Raw genomic sequence first — 22096 nt, 5'->3', positions numbered from 1 at the left:
GCTGTAGATCTAATATTGCAAACCAGTGCCCATGAATGAATGTCACAGTCAGGCAGCTTGGTAGCCTAGGCTACTAGTTTACAAAAGCTCTTCAGCCAAATGACATGTAATATCGACCTACATAATTATCCAGTAGTCTATCTGAAATCTAAAAGGCTAAAAACTCGTAAGATTTTAAACCACTGTTGACTACTACTTTGAATACCAACTTCAGGTTTATAACATTTTCAACTCCAGGTCAACAGGTGGCGCTACGTTCATCATGTCCCATCCTCCTTCTTTGGTGGTGTGATGCTCAAATCCAACATGGCGGCCCTCAGGGTAGCATGCTCAGGGTTAAATGCCATATATTCAACTATCTGCGCCCCAAAGCAGGTAAATAACTCTCAATAGCGTACTGTGGTGTGGCTGCATGTGTGTTCACTAAGACTAGATCGTATACTATTGACTGGGGGAAAGAGAAGTCAGTGTTGATGGGGTTAATGGTCCAAGTAGCTTCGCAGCTAATGCTAAGGAACGTCTTTTATAATGTTACTAAACGGAGACAAATACGTATCAGCAGTAAGGCAGTGTGGCCGGTTTTTAAACATAAACATTTCTCAATGGTTTTGTATGTTGCATCGTTCATAAACGCTGTTACCACTTATTAAGGTAACGGTGACTTCAAGGTGTCTCAAACAACAATAGCATGTAAATGGTAAAATAAGTAATGGTGAATACTTACACTGTATTGAGCTAAATGTTTCTCTTACTCCACTTTACTAGAGTCTTCATACATAGAAGCATAAAATCTAGCAATAAAATAAAAATATATTCTTCTTTAATTTCTCTTAATCAACTTAAAACAAATGGCAGATTTACAGCTAGACTTCACACTAACACTAACACACTAAGTATTAACTGATACAATGAGGATGATGGATTGGGAGAAGTCTAGACAGCATGCTGTAGGCTACTTGTCCACAGAAGATAGGCTACGCCATGGCTGCGATGAATGGGAGCGGACCGATCTTTTGCTCAAAACCACATTTTTTATCCACAGACAGCGTCAGATGGCTATGCAAACCTACACCGAGGGATTTGTTTACTTCAAGCAAGCCGACGGACATGTTTGAACGGAGCTGTAATAGTCTCGCAAAGTCTCGTGTGAGAGTCAAGGTGACGGCTAATTATGTTTACAGGTCGTCATTTCAGAGCCACAACGTCTTCGTAGCAGTAAGAGCAAGTCTGGATATTGTTTATTCTGCCTGTAAACATGCTGAGCGTGTCAACTTGACTCTTGTGCGAAACGGCTCCGTTTACAAACATGTCGGCTTTCTTGATGTAACCCCCCAGTGTATGTCTGAATAGCCTGATGTTTAGTAGGGAGGTTAAGCGACTTTTGACTTCAAGTCATGATGCAAAGGTCCCCTTTGGCAGGGAAGTACCTTAGGGTCATACAAATAAATCTATCCAAAGACACAAGTGAGATCACACTTTGTATCCGAAATAAACACGTTTTTAAAATGCCTTTTTTTAATTGAGAAAACGCATGTTAAAAGCACATTCCATTTAGAATGTCCATAGAAACTACAATGTAGGCTCCTGGATGTTATCTACAGCTTATTTGTGACATGATTGCAATATTTCAGGATTGTTTCTCAATTTGAATGATGAACAGGGATCTAATGCCTTTCAATCTGTAGTGCGGACTGACATAGGAAGCATAAAGTCCAGTCAAGACATTCCATTATGGCTAATTTGAAATAAGAAATAAAGATACTGTAACATCATGAGATTGATAAGATGAGCATTAACAAGCATTCACAAAAGTAAAAATCTACCAAAATAATGAAGCTTACCAGTTTATCAACATTACTCTAAGAGAGGATCTTAGCCAGCTATGCTGCACAGGTGAAATAAGTCAGTCCTAATCATATGCTTTATGTGAGAGCTGTGAACCTAAACTTCCTTATATGTATATAAAAGCTGAACATTGCTTATTAAGGGCGCTCTACACTAACATTTGTTAGTTTTCTTTAGGAGCACAATGTAAAATGTTTTCAGTATCAGGTTATATCAGCCTTAAATAATGTACAGGGTCCAATGTGACCCATCTTTACATTTGAGAACAGTAAAAACATTTTTCCTTTGACTTTAAGTTGGCTTCTAATATGACCCAGAATGGGTCATACATGTAAATTCAACTTTTTTAAATCAACATACACAAGCAGTAACTAGTTATAGGTAGGCCTATATTTTTACACAATATTTGGCTAATTGGTCTTTCCTGACACTACTGTGATATGAATTACATCTTATTATTTAACTACTCGTAGGCTATATTTGTTGCACTCCGTCTGATGTTCAACAAATCAGTATCAGTATAGTTTTATTAATGTTTTTACATTAATAAAACCCAATATCCTGTCACACAAGCAGCTCCATGTTGTCTCAGAAGCTGTAGATCACATCCAGGAGCTGAAGGCATCAGGGGATCTGCCTGAGTTTATATGGACATTCTAAATGGAATGTGCTTTTAACATGTGTTTTCTCAATTAAAAAAAGGTATTTTAAAAACGTGTTTATTTCGGATACAAAGTGTGATCTCACTTGTGTCTTTGGATAGATTTATTTGTATGACCCTAAGGTACTTCCATGCCAAAGGGGACCTTTGCATCATGACTTGAAGTCAAAGGCCTATTTTTTGGGTTTAACCTCCCTACTAGTTGTCTGTGGGGAAAAATATGGGATGTAAATAGCCTAAACAGCGTAAGATCTGTCCGCTCTCATTCATCGCTGCTGTGGCGATGCGGGGACAGACAGAACTCCTGCAAAATAGGAGTAATTACAAAGAATATCTTCAGATTCCTATAAAACTATTAAACTATAGCTCCAGGTCGATTTGACCTGGAATTGTCCTTTAAGATCATAGTTATACCCTAAGTAAGAGTCATGCGTTTGTGTTTGGTTTCATTTTACAAAGGCTTCAGGAACAGTCTTCAACATTACCCTCAGATCTTGTTTGACCTGTGGCACATAGGTACGTAACATCGGCTATCGGTCACTAACAACTTCTGGAACATTGTGTGCAGGCCCTGAGGAGCTGCTGGTGGTCTGTGGAGCAGGTTAGAGGTTACTACGTGAACTGGAGGATGCTGAGGGACGTCAAGAGAAGGCAGATGGCTTTTGACTATGCTGATGAGAGGCTACGGATCAATGCACTGAGGAAGAACACCATCCTACCTAAAGAGCTTCAGGTAGACTTCAATACTTCTTTTATTGACACAGCAATCAAGGTATAAATGATGTGAGGCAATATATCTGTGTGATGTGATAATGAATCAGGAATTATAATGGTTTTACTGTCATTAGGTAATTAAAGAAATGTGGCATTTTTGTGCACATTGCACATTATATTAATTGTTACAGCTGCATCTTTTGTGGGCATTATAGAAGATAATTTATTAAAATCAACAACCAATGTGCAATGTCATTCAGAATTATTTAAAGTACTAAAAAGAAAGACTGACATCCATTTTTATATCTTTGCAGGAGGTGGCAGATAAAGAAATTTCAGCACTACCCAGAGACAGCTGCCCTGTGAGAATACGCAACAGGTGTGTGATGACTTCCCGACCCCGGGGAGTGAAGCGGAGGTGGAGACTAAGCCGTATTGTCTTCCGTGATCTGGCTGATCACAACCAGATGTCTGGGATTCAGAGAGCAAGGTGGTGATTTGGGCTGCACTGGACTCTACAGTTGGATTGGATCGTGGAAAACAAGCTGTATCTAGGATCAGAGGCACAGGACGTTCATCATCAACTTGTTTTGGCCTTTTAGTGTCTGGGATCTTAAGACACACTGACTATAATAAAATACAAACACCTGGAACATTAACCGAGATCACGGCAGCATGTTTTCACTATTTGTTTTTGTTTAATGAGTGAGTCCTTTCTGTAGATTGTTTATCCATTTTTCCCAGTGGCTCTTCCAAATGTGAAAAATGCCACCTTACCTAATATTTAAAGAGAAGATGACCATGCAACTTCTCAGTGGAGCAAATGAAAATGTAACTTAGTAGTGTATGCAGATATGGATGAATAAACATTGTTGTACATTACTGTTTTCTTAATTGTGTCAGTTTATTGTAGAATGCAGAAATCGATGCGCAGATATGTTAAAATATTTGGTCTGCAACGCATGGTTAAAAATGCAAGTAATGCAATGAGCTTCTTCAGTAAGTGGTGTGTAGACTTATTTTGTGGACTGTGAACACTCCTTTCCGGCAGGTGGCGGTAGTGTACTTGTAGACCGACCTGCCGACTACCAGCAGCAGCAAAGAGGAAGAAGTGAACCGCTGCACACTCAGAGCAGTGAGGAGAATATAGGCTACTGCTGAACCAAGATCATACAATTGATACAATAAAATAAAACCGAAATGGATCTAACCGAACAGGTAAGAAGCATGTTTTACACAGCTGCGCATACTCACTGACGGAGCAACAATAAAGGCGGTACGGTCCAAACTGAAACAACTACATGTTTCCACGTTAACTTAGCCATTAGCAACACCGCTAACGGGCTAAGTGATAGGCTATCTATCTATTTTTTTTTTTCAAACATTAGTAGTTTCAGAAATAAGACAAATGTTTTATAACTTACAACATTAAATTTAGGTGCTTAATTCCATGAAATAATTGTGCTTCCTTGGTGTTTATCAGTGGTCACCACGCAAACTGTGTAGTTTACCAGAACATTGTAGCAACTTAATGCTAACATGGCTAATGTCAGCTACGTAATGATCACTGGTACGTTAATGACACATTACTTGTCATGGCATCGAGGTGAAATAAGACGTTTTGGCTGCACTTGTGTCCACTGAAATCCTAAAGTATATCAGGTAATAGTATGTATAAGTTAAGTGTGTGGTGGTTGGTGACTTAGGACCGACTACTGCAGTAACATTGTAGTAGTTCATCTTCAAGGGTGTCAAATCTGAGGACACAGCCCTCCGCCCTCCTCGCCATAGCTTAACCCCTTCCAGATTCAGCTTTGTAACCTGACTTTGTTTTTATCTTCATATTTACCGGGTACTGGTTAGTCAGTAATGTCTCCTGTAAACCTCCAGCTTTTCACTCAGCATGTCAAAAACATCTACCTTGAGCTTTGGCCTGCCACTGGCAGCTTCAGACAACCTTGTCTGTTTTATTGCCTCGGCTGATAACACCAGGTTAAAGCTGAATCCTGCTCCACCTGTATTCATTCCCCTTGGGAGGAGAAGCCAAGTCCAAATCCTGGGATGAGGAGGAGGTGGAGGACTAACAGAAGCAGTGCTGCTGTCCCAAACCCATGCTTCAGCAGCTAGCCATCCCACAAATCCCTGCTGCTGCAGCCTCCTCCTTGTGCTAAAAGCCAGGGGTGCTGCTTGCCCTGTATGAGCCTCCCTCTCCGGCTTGCAACACTCAGTAAAGGTGTTGGTCCAAGCCTCACATCTAGCCAAAAAAAGCAACACTGGCATGGCGCTTCTGTTACACAAGCGGACCCTTCCCTTCCTCACTGGCTTACATGTGGAGGACAGTGACAGAGCAGTATGTGATGCACAGCCCTCCTCATCCATCCCAGATGGTGTGGTTGTAATGTAAAAACACAATTTTCCCAGAGATGAAGCAAGAGAGGTATTCTGAATGTAAACCAACACTGTCTAATTCGATGACGTGCATTTCTCAGTGGTCTTTTGCTTTTCCCTAATGCAGATCAACCAGTTGGAGGCGGATTTGCAGGAGCTGGGGTCACTCTTGGAGAAGTCTGAGAGGAAAAGAGTGCAGGAACTGCTCAAACAGGAGCAGAAGAAGGTGGAGAAGGAGCTTTCAGTCAAGCGACAACAGAAGGAACAACAGGCCAGGAGACAAGCTGACCCATCTGCAGCCTCTAAAGCAACATACACAGTCAAGATCACTAACTATGGTATGGTGCCACTGTTCACCATGTGTAATCTGTGAGAAAGTGTGTGAGAGAGACAGAGCTGAGAACGTGTTTGAAACTTGGTGACACTTTTGCATCTTCTATGCAGCCTGGGACCAGTCCGAGAAGTTTGTCAAGATTTACCTCACACTGAAGGACGTGCACAAAATTCCATCAGAAAATGTGGAGGTCAACTTCACAGAAAGGTATGGTGATACTTAGCAAACACCTATTTACACATATTTAGTGCTCATTCACCACCAAGTGTCACTGACCAAACTATTGTATTTGCACATTCTCTCTGTTGCAGGTCATTTTCTGTCCTTGTAAAGGATTTAGATGGGAAAAACCATCAGATGACAGTTCTCAATCTGTTGTATCCAATTGATGAAAAGGACAGCTACAAAAAGGTGAATGAAGAACAACAAAACGTCTTCAATTCTTTGAATCCTGTTTGTTCTGTCACATTGTTTTACATCTTGGAGCTGTTTTGTCTTTAAAGATGTTTATCATATTGGCATATTCACAAACATGCTAGTGTAGCTCTTCACCTTTGTTTGACATCTGCAAAACATTCTGTCCAAGTCTGTGGGCTCACTCTCAACTGTTTAGCCATTCAAGGCCACAAAGTAGACAATATTGAAGGGTTTAATTTCTAAGGTCTTGGCATGGTGAGATCAAGATGGCTTGCTTGTCATACCTTGTTGTTCCGACGGTGTTCACCCTCGGTCTTGATTGGGCAACTCCTGATTAAAATATGGGGGTATCTTTGTCTTCCTGAACGACCACCTGTAACCACCTTTCCTCCCTGTAACAGATAAAAACAGACATGGTCCTGGTCATGTGCAAGAAGCAGGCAACAAAGAAGTGGGAGTGCCTGACAAAGATGGACAAGCAATCAAAAGAAAAAGAGTAAGTTCAATTTCAGTTTTTGCAATTTGCATCAATTCAGAATTTTAATGGAGGTTAAAACCACTGTACTGTAATGTATCATGTACAAATGCATCATCAACAGCTAATGACACACTGGAAGGAGTTAGTTGCATGAAGAATTAACTGAATTATAGTTTGTTTTTTGTTTTTTTCAACCATTATTGACTGCATGTAAACGCAGTCACTGTGAAGTATATTGAGGTGCAGTACCAGGTCTATGTGCCAGGTGTCACCGAGACACACAACACAGTCTTATGCTGTTTCTCTAATGCCTCTCAATAGTAAACCCACTACGGAGGAGAACGCAGACCCCAGCGACGGCCTGATGAGCATGCTGAAGAAGATCTACTCCGAGGGTGACGACGAGATGAAGAGAACCATCAACAAAGCCTGGTCAGAGTCCCAGGAGAAGAAGATACGAGGAGAAGAGATGATGGACTTCTAAAACTGCACTCACCGGTTTTCCGCAGCAAGAAGTGAGATCATCCAGGGCTGTAGCAGACATGAGTTGAATATTAAATGTTTCCAATATATCTCCACAAATATCAACCTTGAATTTAGGTATACAGCTGATGGATGGGTTGGCAGGAATGAAGTCGTAAGAATAATGCCCTGAATGGCCTTGTTTTGGAAAACCGGGTTATTGATGTTTTGTTAGACATCAGTCATAATGCTGAAATCTGTCCTTAAATGAAATGGAAAATTCTGATACAAGAACAAGGGTGCTCTTCACCCTTCAAATGACAGTTTCATAAGTTTTTGATTTTTGCTCATGTGAAAGGGTTAAAGGACCACAATGCAGTACATTTTTGTTTGTCTTTTCAAATAAACACCTGTGAGTAGAAGATGGTTTGAATTCAACCAGGAAAAGCGTTGTAAGCTACATTGTACATGTTTTGTGAAGGCACTTGTTAATAATGTTCCAGTGCAGAATTCAGTGTAGCTAAAATGAAATGATACCAGGGAGGATTTCAAGTGTACATTTGCCAAAGTCACATTTCTGTTCCTTCATTGAAGACGACCTGAAGGCCCTACTGACCAAGTCTCCAAGTCATATCAGCCTTTTAATATTTGTTCTGTTGTTTTTGTCATTCCATACATAGATCATATGATAAGTGCAAAGAGGGAACTTCTCACGCATCTGTCAGGTGTCAAAATTCACATAACTGGGTGTTTCTTTGTGTTTGGAATTTATTGTATTGAACTCATTCCTGTTGCCGAGTGTAACGCCCCAAGACATTCTTCTTGAATTACATAATGTGGCCATTGCATTTTTTGATAGTGATAGACAGTTTCTGACTAATTTATATTTATGGTTTAACTGTTCACTGTGATTTTGTTTTCCGACCAATATTTGTGAATATGTAAAAATTTACATATTGATTGTTTTGATAGTTTTCTCTGGCTTGTGTCATCATCTTACATGTAGTTTTGTCCACCCTCAGGTTGCAAACAAATACAACTCTTCAGCTGAATCCTCTTTGTCTCAAGTTGTCTTCTGCTTCTGGTGTTGGAAAAGATTTAATTTAATTTATTGGACATTTGTTTGTTAGTTCATGTTAAGGGCTGTGTCTATATGGGGTTAATCTGAATTCATTTCAAAACTCCACAAAACTTGATTTCCAAACATTATGAACTGTGATCCAAACACTGTTTGACTAAAATTGTTTCTACTGCTTGTCTCCTGCTTGCACTGCTGTTCAGTTTCAAAATGGTCAATATTTAAAGCAGATATCAGCTTCACGGCCGTTTCGGCTAATGCTGCGTTCAAGGCAGGCTTTTGAAACCGTAAGTTACAGCTTCAAGTCACAACTACGACTTGGTAGCGTTCCAGGTAACCCGTAGCTCGTGTTTTTACCATCCTGTTGTCTGTGAAAGTTCCCTATAACGGCCACTCGTAACTTCCGACCCGTGAACTCGTACCAGATCGAACTGGTATGACTTCACAGGAAGGAAAAACACAAAGTACGAGTTTCTTTGAACGCACCATGAGTTAGCAGCCCCCGCCCTTGTCAGGCATCAATTGGTCCTCGTGCTACGTCACCACATTCACGCGCATCCCTTGGCTGCACACACAGCCCTTCATGCCGTTCTCTCTCCTCATTGGATAACACTTCCCACAAGGAAAATTTTCTCCTCGGGTTACAGCAGAGCAGAGTGACGGAGAGACTCGTGTTTAGGCTGAAATACTTCATGTAAGTGATTGCTGACGGAAAATAGGACTATTTAGGACTTATATTAACAAAAACATTCCACTGATATCTGCTTTAATCACAACACAATAAGGGAAGTTCATACAGTCAACTTAAAATGCCTGCAGGGTATGGGCTGGAGTTTTTCTCCACCAGGTGGCAGCTGTGATCAGTACTTAACTTCTCTGGAGATTTCAGAGATACACACACAGCATATCCAACCCAGGTTTATTTTTTTTTTAATTGCAGGAGTTAGGGCTTTTATTCAACCTGGTTTGTTGTCAAGGTTCAAGCAGAATAAAAGCTGTTTTTTTAAAATGATCTGTAGGTGCTTTAGTTGTTCAGTCCTATTAGTGTAAGACCTAGAGATATGTCTTAACAGGAACCCTTTGTGGTTTAATGACCTAAAAAATAATATATTTTTTAATTTTTATTATGTAAATGAGGACTTTATGAGGACATAGGCAGTCTGTGGGACCACAGTGAAAATTATAACAGTAAAGGCAGAATAATTTGGGCTGGATAAGACTTCCACTCCATCACTTGCCTCTCTTAACATAATCCCTCAAATGATTAAAAGAGCAAAAGTTAATAGCTCAGGTCTATCTCAGGAGATGAATGGCAAGTTGAGAGAATGGGACTAAATTCACAGATTTCACCATCTGCACTGCCCTGCATGAGTCTCTCTCAGCCACATTCAACAAACCCGCAGCAGCAGTGAGACATGAGCTGCACCAAGTAGCTGTTTCATTCATGTTTTTCTTACAGTCCACACTGTTTTTCTCAATGTTCTTCTTCTTCCGAGGAAATCCTACTTCCCATGCATAATCAGTGAAAAAATGTTTGGTCCCATGCCAGATTTACTCAACTCCAAGGACATGTCAATATTTCTATGAAATCCATCACTCTTGTTTTTTCCTCCCACAAATTTTTACTCAATTAAAACCAAACTTGCTCGAGAGCATCTTCAGACCATCTTCCACAAACATTTCTGATTCATCGAAAATTGAGCCTACAGTGCATGAAAACGTTTGACTGTAAACATATACCCTCCAATTCCTGCTAAATACATTTTCAATCTTCCTGAAGAAAACTGACAATATTTTGGAGTCATGGTTGATGAAGTTGGGCAAATATCAGAGTTTTATCTACCGCCACTGGATTAATGCTGGAAAAACAAAAGAGTTGGTCGAGATAGTGGACTCATACAAGTACTGTACCTGTGTTCACCTAAATAAGAAACTGGACTGGACTGTCAACACTCAGGCACTATATAAGAAGGGTCAAAGGTCCTTCGGAGTGCAGGAGACCCTCCTGAGGACCTTTTATGACGTGGTCACATCTGCCATCTTATATAGGGTATGCTGGAGCAGCAGCAGCATCACAGCATCAGAGAGGAAGAAACTGAACAAACTGGTTAACAAAGCCGGCTCTGTCCTGGGCTGCAGCCTTGATCCTGTGGAGGTGGTAGGGGACAGGAGGATGACGGTGAAGCTGTCATCAATCATGGACAATGTCTCCCACCCTCTAAGTGGAACTTTAAGAGCCCTGGAAAGCTCCATCAGTGACAGGCTTCTTCACCCACGCTGTGCGACAGAGAGGTATGGCAGGTCCTTTCTCCCCTCTGCTGTCAGACTCTACAATCAGGTCTGCTCCCAGTAGGTTGACAGACAAGAACATAGTACAGTATAAACCCATTTTGTTTTTGTGTTTCTTGTTTCTTGTTCTGTCCACCAGAGGGCAGCATGCATTGTTTACACGACAGGTTAATCTTGAAAAACAAATACGGTATCTGCTTTAGATGCATTTTGACATGATTTCTCTATGTATACATTTCATGATTTGGGTTACTTCTAAGAAAATACAGTTTCATCTGCTTTTATATGTATATTTTTGCCCGTTTTGGAGCTAATGGTTTCGTTCAAATAATGAGATTTTATTTTGAAGACTACTTCTCAACTCACTGATTCATATCAGATTTTTTGTTTTTCTGACATTTTGACAATTTTTGAAATCTGCCTTGACAGCTGCTGCCTGGCTGGTGACTCCCTGAGTCTAATTGTGAGGCCACGCACTTGGTCTCAGTAGCCTAGGCTACCTGTTAATTAGCTCAGTGAGTTAGGAGCTGGTTCTTGGTGTCAGTTTCTGTGTTAAACACAACAGTTTTTCACTTATGGAGCCAATAAATCATCATTAAAAACAAACATCTCCATGCTATCGAGATGCAGTTTGTGTATTTTTGGATTCCTGTCTTTTTGACAGCTGTTTGAAATCTGCCATCAACAGCTGCTGTCTTGCACACAGGTGACTGACTGAAGCTACATGTGAGATGTGTATTTGCAGATTAGCTCAGTGAGATAATGTTTAGGTTTAAACTAGATCGGTCTAGTTTGTTCATTTCTAGCAGTTAATTCTTCTATGCTTTCTTGCTCTACATTTTTCACTTTCCTTTATATTTTATGTGTCTCTGGCATGCCATAGGACCCTTGTAACAGAATTTCTGACATTTTTGACAATTTTTGAAATCTTCCTTGACAACTGCTGCCTGACTGGTCACTTTCAGTCAATTAACTCAGTGAGTTAGGAACTGGTTCTTGGTGTGAGAGGTTGTGGGTTCAAGCCCCAGCTAGGGTGATGATGATGACAAACAAAATGCCAGATGTCCTCAACTACACAAGACAATAGTCCTGATGGTGGCGTCACAGCACGCCTCTAAATTTTAAAACTTTGAAAATAAATTCATAACAGATCAACCATATGTGCTACGGCTTTGCAACTTTCACTAATGCCTAATTTTGCCTATTAAAAAATTGCCAGGCCCCGACCATTGCTGTGCAGCAGCTCGTATGTTTTCATTGAGATCTTGTCTGGGCAAATTGTCTGGACTTTCTCCACCAGTCTCACCCCGCCCCCTGGCCCCATGACGTCGCCCGCCTATATATGCGGGGAGCTCTGAGCCTGCATACGCCAGATGGAGACAGTCGGAAGAGGTGGACGCAACGTAACGCACCAGACCAGCTACTGAAACGAGCGAGCGACAGAAAAAGGGATAACAAGTACAAATACTAGGAACTGACCGCTTCTTCCGCTGTGTTCAATGGATACCGGTTGTTTCTCCGCGGCGCAGCGTATTTCGTGCCACACCATGAATGCGGATTTATTTAAGCCTGTACCGGAGCGTGGACCCCAGCAGTCCTCTGCCCCGGTGAAAACCAGCAGGAATAAACCCGAACAAACCAAACCGGAGCTGGCCCAGGTGGTGACAGACTCCAAGACGGGAAGGTCTTACAGTAAAGGGAAGCTTTTGGGAAAGGTACGAAGATTTAAATCTGTCTTTATGAATATTTTTAACCATGTGATTGGCTCGCGTCTCCAGCGGAATCTTTCGGGAGGTGTATAATCTTGAAGCGACAGATGGATGTTGTATGTCGCTGCTTTAGTTTAACATGGAAGGGGTCCGACCATGGTGGTAATTCATAATCAGCTGTTTCCAGGTGTGTTAAATCCTCTAATGCGTGAAAAGGGAATGACCTCGTGGTGGATGTGAGAGCAAACCCCCCTCCCCTCCCCTTCACCCGCTGTGCGCGTCACTGCTGAATGAATCAGGCGCAAGGTGTGCCCAGTTCCTGAGCGGCACACATGATTGGCACCACCTTACGAAACCCACAGAGTTATCATTCCTAAGGAAGAATCCCTGCATTGTAAAAACGGCACCGCAGACGCCTGGTAGTCCGTTAAAAAAAAAAAAAAAACCCTTCATGTGTGTGACTGTGCTATTGTTTCCCCTGCCTCTCTCTGTGCCGCCGCTGTCATGAGTCTTGACACCGTATGTGTGGTGTATGAATGGAGCGGCATAATCAACATGTTGCCAGTCATCGATACGCTGCGTCGGGCGGGCAGCCAAGCTCTCTCTCTCTCTCTCTTTTTTTTTACCCTCCTTCCCCTCTTCTCTGCTGCCTGCCGCAGAGCTGGAAACGTCTCCGTCAATTTCACGGTTAATGAATGCAGCAGCCTGGTCTACCTCATCCCTCATGTCCTCAAGCCCCATATACTCTTGATTGGATCATGGGAGGGATAAATGCATGGATAAACAGCAGTAAACATAACATTTTGGGTGGGATGATTGACGGTTTGAGAATCCCATCAGAAACATCCAGGGCAACAAAAGATGCTGATCACCTTGATTAAAAAATGTCTGTCTGACTTAGATTGAACCCTTTTCATTATGTTTAATGCTGGAATGCAGATCTCCTCACCTGTTTAACTGACCCTCTCCCTCCACACCAGAACTGGATCAATAATAGTTGGCTCATTTTGATTGCTTTTATATGTATTGATCCCTGGGTCATTGAGATTGAGCTTATTTATGGCCATTGCAGGTTTTCAACCTGCTGCTTTAACTGATCCTCATGTTTGTCTCCCCCAAGGGCGGCTTTGCTCGATGCTACGAGATGACAGACCTCTCCTCCAACAAAATGTATGCAGTGAAGGTGATTCCACAGAGCAGAGTGTCCAAACCACACCAGAGGGACAAGGTACACGCTCACGCTCAATTGTTTTCTCAGTGTACACAGAGTACCCTGCATGAACTCACGGCGAGCATCTGGATTTGTTTGGTTTTGAAATATGTCCACATATTGATTGATTTCTCTAATTCCTGGCAGATTACAAATGAGATCGAGCTGCACAAAACCCTGTCACACAAGCATGTGGTAAAATTCTCTCATCATTTTGAAGACCAGGAAAACATCTACATATTCCTCGAGCTCTGCAGTCGGAAGGTGAGACCTCAGATCTCTAGAACAGTCTGCACAGGTATTCATGTCCTGTGCTTGCACGTACACAGCTTGCCTTGTGGTGCATCAGAAACACAACAGTATATAGGTTATTTTTAAGTATTGATTTCTAATAGTGAAATCACAATTGACTTTCCAGGCCCCTTATTTCAGTGTTGGTGTGTGCGCGTATACAGCAGTGTTGTACAGTCAACTGACAGATGCAGTATTGACCGTTTACTCTTTTTGTCTCTGCAGTCCCTAGCACACATTTGGAAGGCCAGACACACACTCACAGAGCCAGAAGTGCGATATTACCTCAGACAGATCATATCCGGCCTCAAGTATCTCCACAGCAGAAGCATCCTGCACAGGGATCTCAAACTAGGTATGTGACGATTACCCAAAAACGTGACGTTTGTGTACACACAAGCATCCTAGGAATCTGCCCTGACTATGGGCAGGCAACATGGTATCTGTGGAATGCTGACTGGACAAATGTTTTTTTTTGTCTCTTTTAGGCAACTTCTTTGTTAACGAGAACATGGAACTGCGACTGGGAGACTTTGGCCTGGCTGCCAAGCTAGAGACAGTCGAACAGAGGAAAAAGTGAGTTATTTAGTTAAAAAAGAAATCTTCATTATTATCAAATCTAAAGGAATATGACCACAATCTCTCAGCTTAGGAAAAAATATCTGATTAAAATGTGATAAATGGCTCTTGGAAAAATTTGTCACCATTAACCCAATTATATACTGATTTCCTATTGATTTTAAAAAGCCATACACATATCTTGAATATTACAGTAGTCATTTTCTAGGCTTTCACAATGCACATTGACTCAAAAACCATTACGTCAGCTGCTAAGCACTTTCCCCTCCACCCCCTCAGCCCTCCAATAAGTACCTAACTAAACCGGTTTCCAAGTGGCAGTTGAATGTAGCGGTTAGATCACAGTTTCAATGTTTGACACCTTCCTGTGGAATACCAGAAGAATGACGGCTACAGGAAAAAAAAAGTTTCTGCCACCACTTCCTTGTCAGCATGACACGTCAACAGAACAGAGTGATGAGGCTTTTAATATATTCTATACCTGTTTTGTTTTTTTCCCAGAACAATTTGTGGGACTCCCAACTATTTGGCCCCTGAGGTACTGAACAGACAGGGCCACGGCACAGAGTCTGATGTGTGGTCTCTTGGATGTGTCATGTGAGTGTTTTTTTTTTTTTTCTTCCTAATTTTAACTCGTAGTAATATGCCGTCTCCAGTCATGTGAACAATGTCACATGATATGTGCAGTGTGAAATTGAAGAATTATTTATTTTGTCACTTGATTTGACCAATGGTTGCTCTGCTTTCTTCTCATCAGGTACACACTGATGTGTGGCAACCCTCCTTTCGAGACCCTCGACCTGAAGGAGACCTACAAGTGTATAAAGGAAGTTCGGTACAACCTGCCCTCCTCGCTTTCCCCTGCTGCACAGAAACTCATCTCAGGCATTCTGCAGAAAAACCCCAGCGACAGACTCACACTGGATCAAATCCTCAACCACGAATTCTTCACCAAAGTACGTCAATCCAAGCTATGTCAGTTTAATTGTTGAATATTAATGATTGTTTAGGGAAACTGAGTTACTTTGTGCCCTATTGTGCTTGTGTAGACCAAGCTGTGTGCCTCCTGCTTCCCCCTTGCATCTTCCTCACCTTTTGTGTCTGCCTCTTCCTCCTCTAGGGTTTCACCCCTGATAAGCTCCCCCCCAGCAGCTGTGTAATGGTGCCAGAGCTCCACCCTCCCAGCCCTGCCAAGAAATTCTTCACTAAAATGGCAAAGAGCTTCTTTGGCAAGAAGAAAGCCAAAGGTAAGCAGCAGTGTAGAAGTCAAGTGAGTGACACAGTAGAGAGCCAGGTCACCTGCTCTACAAGTCACTGAGTTACTTACATATTTGTCCCTTTTTGTAAATGCATTCATGCAGCAACTGTGAGCTTGTTCATCTGGTTTTCACTGGAGCTGTCATTTAAGAAAAAAAAAAAAGTTTAAACCGAACAACCAGGTTGTATTCAGATTTAGGTTTCCTCAGAGCATTTCTCTGAGGTATTTAAATGCTCCCAGGCTTAAAGATATCGGTGTCAATAATGCATGAATCCTGTTGTTGCTGCAGTGGAGAAGATTCCATGTGAGGAAAAAGACGACAAGGACATTTCCAAGCTGGTGTCTGGCATCGTGAAATGTTCAATCAACCGCCAGATCAGCTACAAGACAGTGGGACCCACTGAGGTACATCCCCCTTTTTTTTTTAGTTCACTGCGTCTGTAGAAAAAGTTGAATTAGTTAAAATAGGGTAATCCCAGCCCCTAATGAAAGTAAGAAAGCCCCACAGCAGTTCTCAACTGGTCTTAAAATCTGCAAAAGGGATAAATGAAGTACATATTTTTATCCCTTACAAATGATAATTGCTTTGGATCCAATGTTTGAACTGACCTTAAAACCCTGCCAACATGTTCACTTAAACCGTAAAAGCAGCTCGTAGATGAGCAGTAGTAATGGAGATGGGATGAATAAATGTATACACCTTGGAGAGCTGGTGTATTTTTACCTCAGAATAGCACTGAAACTGATGATGTGGAGCATTTGAACAATGGATAAAGTTTTAATCCCCCAAATTTGTTTGTTGAAGGATGGCTGATTAGATTAGTTTCACTGAGGTTGCAGTGTAAGATGTTTTTGTCCCAAAAGTCCTTCAGTATGTCAACAGACAAGTCTTAAACTTGAGTAGAAATGTAGCACAGCCTGTGTATGTTGGTTGTATTTCACTGTTTCGTACATCCAAATCAATTTAGGTCAGGTAGTATGAATTTCGGGGGAAATGGTTACCGTGTACTTGAATCTACCATGCTTTTCGAAGTAGAAAGTACCTTCTTTTCTTTGTTGCCCACATGCTCTCAAGCTCCCAAACAGATTACTGGTAATTCTAAAAACGGGTTTGTGGTTAACATGACATGAAACTAAATAACATATCAAAAGTGCAGCACACTTGCAAGCATACAAAAGAAAGCTGTGGTACTAAAAGTAGTTTCACCTGAACTAACTTTCAAAACCAATGAAGCAACAACAGTTAAAGATGTTAAAAAAAGAGCAAAGCAACTTTGCTGACTGAGCTGTTTCAACTTGCAGAGTGTTGCTCATGCAAATAATTCTTAGTAATATATATATTTTTTTTAAACCTCTGCCCTTGCATCACTTTGGTGGTTTGTCGTGTCATGAATGTGTGTTGACTCATCTCTTGTTGCTGTGCAGGTGCCCTCTCCTACTGGTCAGCTGGTCAGCTCTGTGCCTCTGGAACAGACTCCTGCTGAGGAGGAATCCAGGAAATCAATCTCTCGCTCCTTCAAGGGCACCATGGCCAGCAGCACTGAACGTAGGTTTTAGTGCTTCTTTGAATACATGTTTTTTTTTTTTTTTTTAAAGATATTCATTTATTTATTTACTTTTTTAAAAAAAATTATGTTTCATGTTTTGCTTGTTTTCTCTCCAGCATGCGAGGATGTCCTGACCCCTGCAGCTGTTTCTGAATCGGCCATGAAAATCCTCAATAGCTGCCTGACCACCATGCCTGCAGGTAGGAGAGCAGAAAAGCAGCCAAATGGCATGCTAAATAAAAAACAGCCTCACTTAGGTCTTATAATATGAACAATTTCTTACATTCTGTTGCATTAAATTAAGAATGATGCAGAATCATTCAAGTTTAATCGCCCAGATCTTTTCCTTGCCTCAGCCTTTTTCTTTAAAACCCTCTGAATATCTGCTGACTCATGTAGCACCAACTCCTTTTAAACTCATAGCTTTCCTAACATTGTGGGGCTCTTCCGCAAATGCTGACTTGCATACTTCAGAAATATAAACATGAACTTTGTCTACCCTTTTTTTTTTAAACTCAGGATTAATATCATTACAAGTTATAAAATGGTTCCATACCAACATGTTTTTTTTTTATCTCTCTCCAGCCACCAGGAACCCACCCTGTTTGTCCAGACCGCAGTCCTTCCTGTGGGTGACTAAATGGGTCGACTATTCAAACAAATACGGTTTTGGCTACCAGCTGTCGAACCAAAGTATTGGCGTCCTCTTCAATGAGGGAACACATCTCAGTCTTTGTGACCAACGCAAGTAAGTACCTTAAGAATTACAGTATTTACTTAAGGCGTCATGTAAACATTTACATAGTGCATGGACTTGACTATTGCACAAGACTTAAGTCAAGTAGCCTACATAAACTGTGCTCCAACTGTACTCTCCACTTTATATGGCCAACTAGTCATTCCCTGTTTTTGTATTTTTTTATCATAATTAATTGAGAATGTTAAGCAATGGCATCTTCTATCAAACAATTACATATTTTTAAATTGTGTGTTTTTTTGTTTTTCTTCCAGGACAGTCCACTACTGCTTGACCAACAATAAACACTTCAGTTTCCCTGCCAACTCTCTACCCGAGCAGCTTCGCAGCCAGAAACAAATTGTAGAGCTAATGGCCAACTACATGGAACAGAACCTCATGGAGGTATGAGGAATGTTTGAGAATGTAAAATAAGATGCCTGTGCAGTTACAAGAGTGTTTGACGTGACCTTGTGATCTAAACTAAACTCTTTTTTGGTCTCTTCAGGGTGGAGATCTGCATTGTGAGGAACAGGTCTCTGGTCCTCCTCCTCTACTGCTCCAGTGGGTGAAGACTGACCACGCTCTTGTTATGCTCTTCAACAATGGCACTCTACAGGTTCGAACGTGCTTTAACTCTATATGTACAGTCCTACATACTTTCTAAAAGACAACAGTGTAAACAAATTCACAAAAACATGTCGGTTATCATCTTTTTTTTTTTTTGGTAATTATTGTACTGAGTCATCATTTTCTGACATTCATGTTGTCTTTCCGATCCTTCCAGGTTAACTTCTACACAGACCACACCAAACTCATCCTGTGCAAGTCATCTGATGACTCGTACTTGCTCACCTACATCAGCCGGGAACGCGTCTCGTACACTTATCTCCTCAGCATGCTGAATGAGATGGGCTGCACTTCTGAGCTACGGCACCGACTCCGCTATGTGGTGCAGCTGCTCCAACACCACGCTGATGCCTGAGAGCACAGCTCTGTGTCTCCTAGGCTGCCTGAGCGGCAGATGCCTTGGAGGCAACCTGACTGGTTGACATCTTTTCGTAGGCAGCCTGACTGGTTGATATCATTTCTCAAGGCAGTGCTGGGAGGGGCTGATGCCCGTAAGTTTGACGCGGATGGAAGGCTGCTCAACTCCTCTGAGCAATATTCTTGTCTCAACTGGTGCTTAGGCTGCTGAATATCAAAACGACTAGCCTTGATGAACATCAAGCAGTCAGGACGTTGCCCAATGCAGCATCTGCCTGAAGGGTTTGTGCCTGTCCAGTTTATGCCTCAAGGTATCCACCTGGAAGGTAATGCTACCTAAAATAAGACATCGCCTAAATGGCCTGAAATGACGGATTCCTCACAGGCAGATGTCTAAATGAACACCCAAACTCCGTATTACCTTCCCTCCCTCACTCACTCAATACCACGCTTCTTGGCTGGATCTTTTAAAACCACCACCCAACTTTGCAGCTTTCAGCTTCCCCTGATATCCGATAACCCAGGCATGGTTTCTCAAAGGTATCTAAACACTAAAAAAGTCCTCTTTGCTTGCAACGGAACAAGGATATTGTTGCAGCTGGAATGCTTTCTGGCTCCATTTTTCCTAAAGTATTTTGGCAGCAAGGTCATTTATCCCGTTGACTAGCACTGGACCTATGATCTTACAGCAGAGATGCTTTGGGAAGAAGTGCAGTTTGATTGGGGTGAGAGAGAGAGAGACCCTCCTACCCTCGGTTGGTTTCTGGCCTCTTTTGGACTATGGTGCGCACATTTGTTTTTTTTTTTCCCCCTTCCTTTTTTTTTAAGAAAACAATTATGAGCCAGCTTTAGGATCACACTACGATCTTGACCTCACATGCACAAATAACATTCCTGGCCTTATTTGATGATGGTGATGCTCAAGTTTGGAGAGTCATTGCTGCTTCTGATCCAACATCACTGTCTTTTTTGTTAAATAGGTATCGATAGTCAAATTTCACTGACGTGGTACACAGCATATTAAAGGGGCTATGGGAGCAACACAATTTTGCACTTTTTTTTTTTTTCTTTGTAAATTCATCTGGAAAGCAAAACCGTTTACTACCCACTTGTTCAATTTTATTTGTTTTTAACTAGATACCAAAAGCTTTTTTTTTTTTCTTCTTTTTTAAAGATGGTTTTAAATTCACATACAGTAGGTGAATGTGTGTGTGTGCGCCGCATGTGCTGGTAAACAAAACTGTTGGAATATGAGGTTTGGGAGGGTGGGGGAGGGATAAAAGTGCCTTTCTGAGGGATGTCTGTTTAGTGCAATAACAGCCCTTTGTGAATGTCAAGCTGGATACAAACAAGATTCGAGATGGGTTTTACAGGTGGGATTTACTTTAACACTTGGCGTCAAGTTTAAAAGTAAGTCCACTAGCACTACACTCTCACTACCTGGTATAAGCTTTTAGAACAACTGGTATCATAAGTATATATCCCAGTAATATCTATGGAAAAAAGAAAACATTGTACTCCATTGTACTGTACTGTAATCCTTATAGGTTTACATTGCTTTCTCGACCCAGAGTTGTATCCTAAAAACTGTGACCTGGAATGCAAGTATTACGTACGTGTTTTCAAAAAACCCAACATTGTGAAAGCCATCTTACAATTCAGAAAGAGTCTTTATTTTTTGGCACATAATGTCCTGTTTATTTATTTTTTATTTATACATGTTTTTTATTTATTGTGTAAATGTTATTGTCTGACACAAGAAATTCCGATCACCTTTTGTATTGTAATGTATTTGGGGGGGATGGGACAAATAAAGTTTATTGAAAACGAACAAAATTTGCACTCATTGTTGCAGACTGATGCTTTTTGCCCATATGGTGTTCATTTGTGTTAAAGTATACAGACATTCACTAGATGACATCTTGTCCATAATGCCATTAGTTTAGCACTTCATGCTTTGTAACTGTTACTGCTGCTTAAGTGACAGTATTTCCATAATCCACACACCACTGTTGTATTGGAAATCTCATCCACTGAAATTTTGTCTTTCCTATACTCACTTGTCACAGGTTGACACTTCTCAGCCCGTAGCTTTCTAGAGCTGCTGACACGCGGCAGTCGGGCTTCTCAAGAACGTATGGAATTTATGGTGGTGGGCACTTGAATGCTGTCTATGCAGATGACATTCTTGTGTTGACAGTACGAGTGAAATCATACTAATAAAAAGTCCTCTGCCAAGGCCAACATCAAACACCTCCAGCACAAAATCAGTTCAGTATTGTTCATGTAATCATGGGGACAAACAAACAGACTAGAATAAAAAAGTAATTTTCATTCCTGACGGATGTAAAGAATGCCATTCTTCATCTTCTACCATTCTACTCTCATGAATGCATTGGCAAGTATTTTAAATGAAAGGGAAGCAAGTCTACTAGACATATTCATTGTGACAGGCAGCCTAGGAGGAGATGTTAAATTGGGTGAACTCACAAAGGTAACCTTGATAAGGTCTATAAACTGTAGCTGGGCATGCTGTGACTGTTTAGGGCTTACTCACATATACTTTGACTCAGATTTCAGTGTTGTCTATGTCTTTTACTTTTTGTGAAGGTTTCTGGGTGCATGTAGGTAAGTGGATAAGCAGTAGTGTGTGAAGGCACACACAGGCATGCACTACAGGTATTGACTGACGTACATCAAATGACAATAGACCACACCATGTAGCTGCTGTGTGTTGTCCTAGATACTGGGCAGGGTCAGTCCTAAAGGAATTTGCCATTTCCTTCTCTGATTAATGTGACCTACGGGAACTACATTCATGGACTAAACAACCATTGTAAGCCAGTGTAATCATGTTTTATCGTGTTTCATAAGACAAGGTTGCATCCAAAACTGGATCAACTTGCTCTTACTAGTCGACTAGACTCTCTGTTCTTTACAAAAGAGAAGCTTGTAAACATGACCCTGTTCTCATTTAGCTGCACCCTTGAGCAGTCACATTTTCTCACATTTCAGAGTGAGTTCCTCATCACAGTTTCTATATAGCATATATATAGCTATATAGCAACAAAAACCTCATTAAGTAAACACTGTCTGCAGGCCAAAGGCTATTA

The 22096-nt window shown here is 41.3% G+C and overlaps 3 protein-coding genes across 3 annotated transcripts; all 3 read left to right on the top strand.

Annotated features, from left to right (window-relative positions):
• Positions 1-291: 291 nt before the first annotated feature.
• mrps14 (mitochondrial ribosomal protein S14) lies at positions 292-4082 on the top strand (the record flags this gene model as incomplete). Its single annotated transcript, XM_083990631.1, has 3 exons — positions 292-375; positions 3075-3239; positions 3535-4082. 3 exons carry the CDS (start codon positions 292-294, stop codon positions 3715-3717), a joined length of 432 nt encoding a protein of 143 aa, XP_083846757.1. The 3' UTR covers positions 3718-4082.
• Positions 4083-4298: 216 nt separating this feature from the next.
• cacybp (calcyclin binding protein) lies at positions 4299-8351 on the top strand. Its single transcript, XM_083991044.1, has 6 exons — positions 4299-4438; positions 5736-5946; positions 6053-6149; positions 6254-6353; positions 6761-6855; positions 7159-8351. The coding sequence occupies exons 1-6, from the start codon at positions 4421-4423 to the stop codon at positions 7319-7321; spliced, it is 684 nt and encodes a 227-aa protein (XP_083847170.1). The 5' UTR covers positions 4299-4420; the 3' UTR covers positions 7322-8351.
• A 3702-nt stretch (positions 8352-12053) lies between these two features.
• plk3 (polo-like kinase 3) lies at positions 12054-20789 on the top strand. The gene is made up of 15 exons (XM_083990882.1): positions 12054-12381; positions 13496-13603; positions 13733-13849; positions 14102-14231; positions 14365-14452; positions 14957-15052; positions 15213-15411; positions 15576-15702; positions 16003-16118; positions 17139-17259; positions 17377-17460; positions 17846-18008; positions 18272-18401; positions 18505-18615; positions 18784-20789. Exons 1-15 carry the CDS (start codon positions 12166-12168, stop codon positions 18979-18981), a joined length of 2004 nt encoding a protein of 667 aa, XP_083847008.1. The 5' UTR covers positions 12054-12165; the 3' UTR covers positions 18982-20789.
• Positions 20790-22096: the final 1307 nt, after the last annotated feature.

The sequence above is a fragment of the Trachurus trachurus genome, assembly GCF_905171665.1.
Source record: "Trachurus trachurus genome assembly, chromosome: 17".
Classification (NCBI taxonomy): domain Eukaryota; kingdom Metazoa; phylum Chordata; class Actinopteri; order Carangiformes; family Carangidae; genus Trachurus; species Trachurus trachurus.
This window is presented reverse-complemented; position numbering and strand designations above follow the sequence as displayed.

Bases quoted from the DNA above. Each gene is read 5' to 3' on its own strand.
- cacybp (XM_083991044.1), top strand. The intron at 6,354-6,760 runs GTGAATGAAGAA...TCCCTGTAACAG, and splicing joins AAAAGGACAGCTACAAAAAG to ATAAAAACAGACATGGTCCT. The intron at 6,856-7,158 runs GTAAGTTCAATT...GCCTCTCAATAG, and splicing joins AAGCAATCAAAAGAAAAAGA to TAAACCCACTACGGAGGAGA.
- plk3 (XM_083990882.1), top strand. From the start codon at position 12,166: ATGGATACCGGTTGTTTCTCCGCGGCGCAGCGTATTTCGTGCCACACC. The intron at 16,119-17,138 runs GTACATCCCCCT...GTTGCTGTGCAG, and splicing joins AGACAGTGGGACCCACTGAG to GTGCCCTCTCCTACTGGTCA. The intron at 17,260-17,376 runs GTAGGTTTTAGT...TTTTCTCTCCAG, and splicing joins CATGGCCAGCAGCACTGAAC to CATGCGAGGATGTCCTGACC.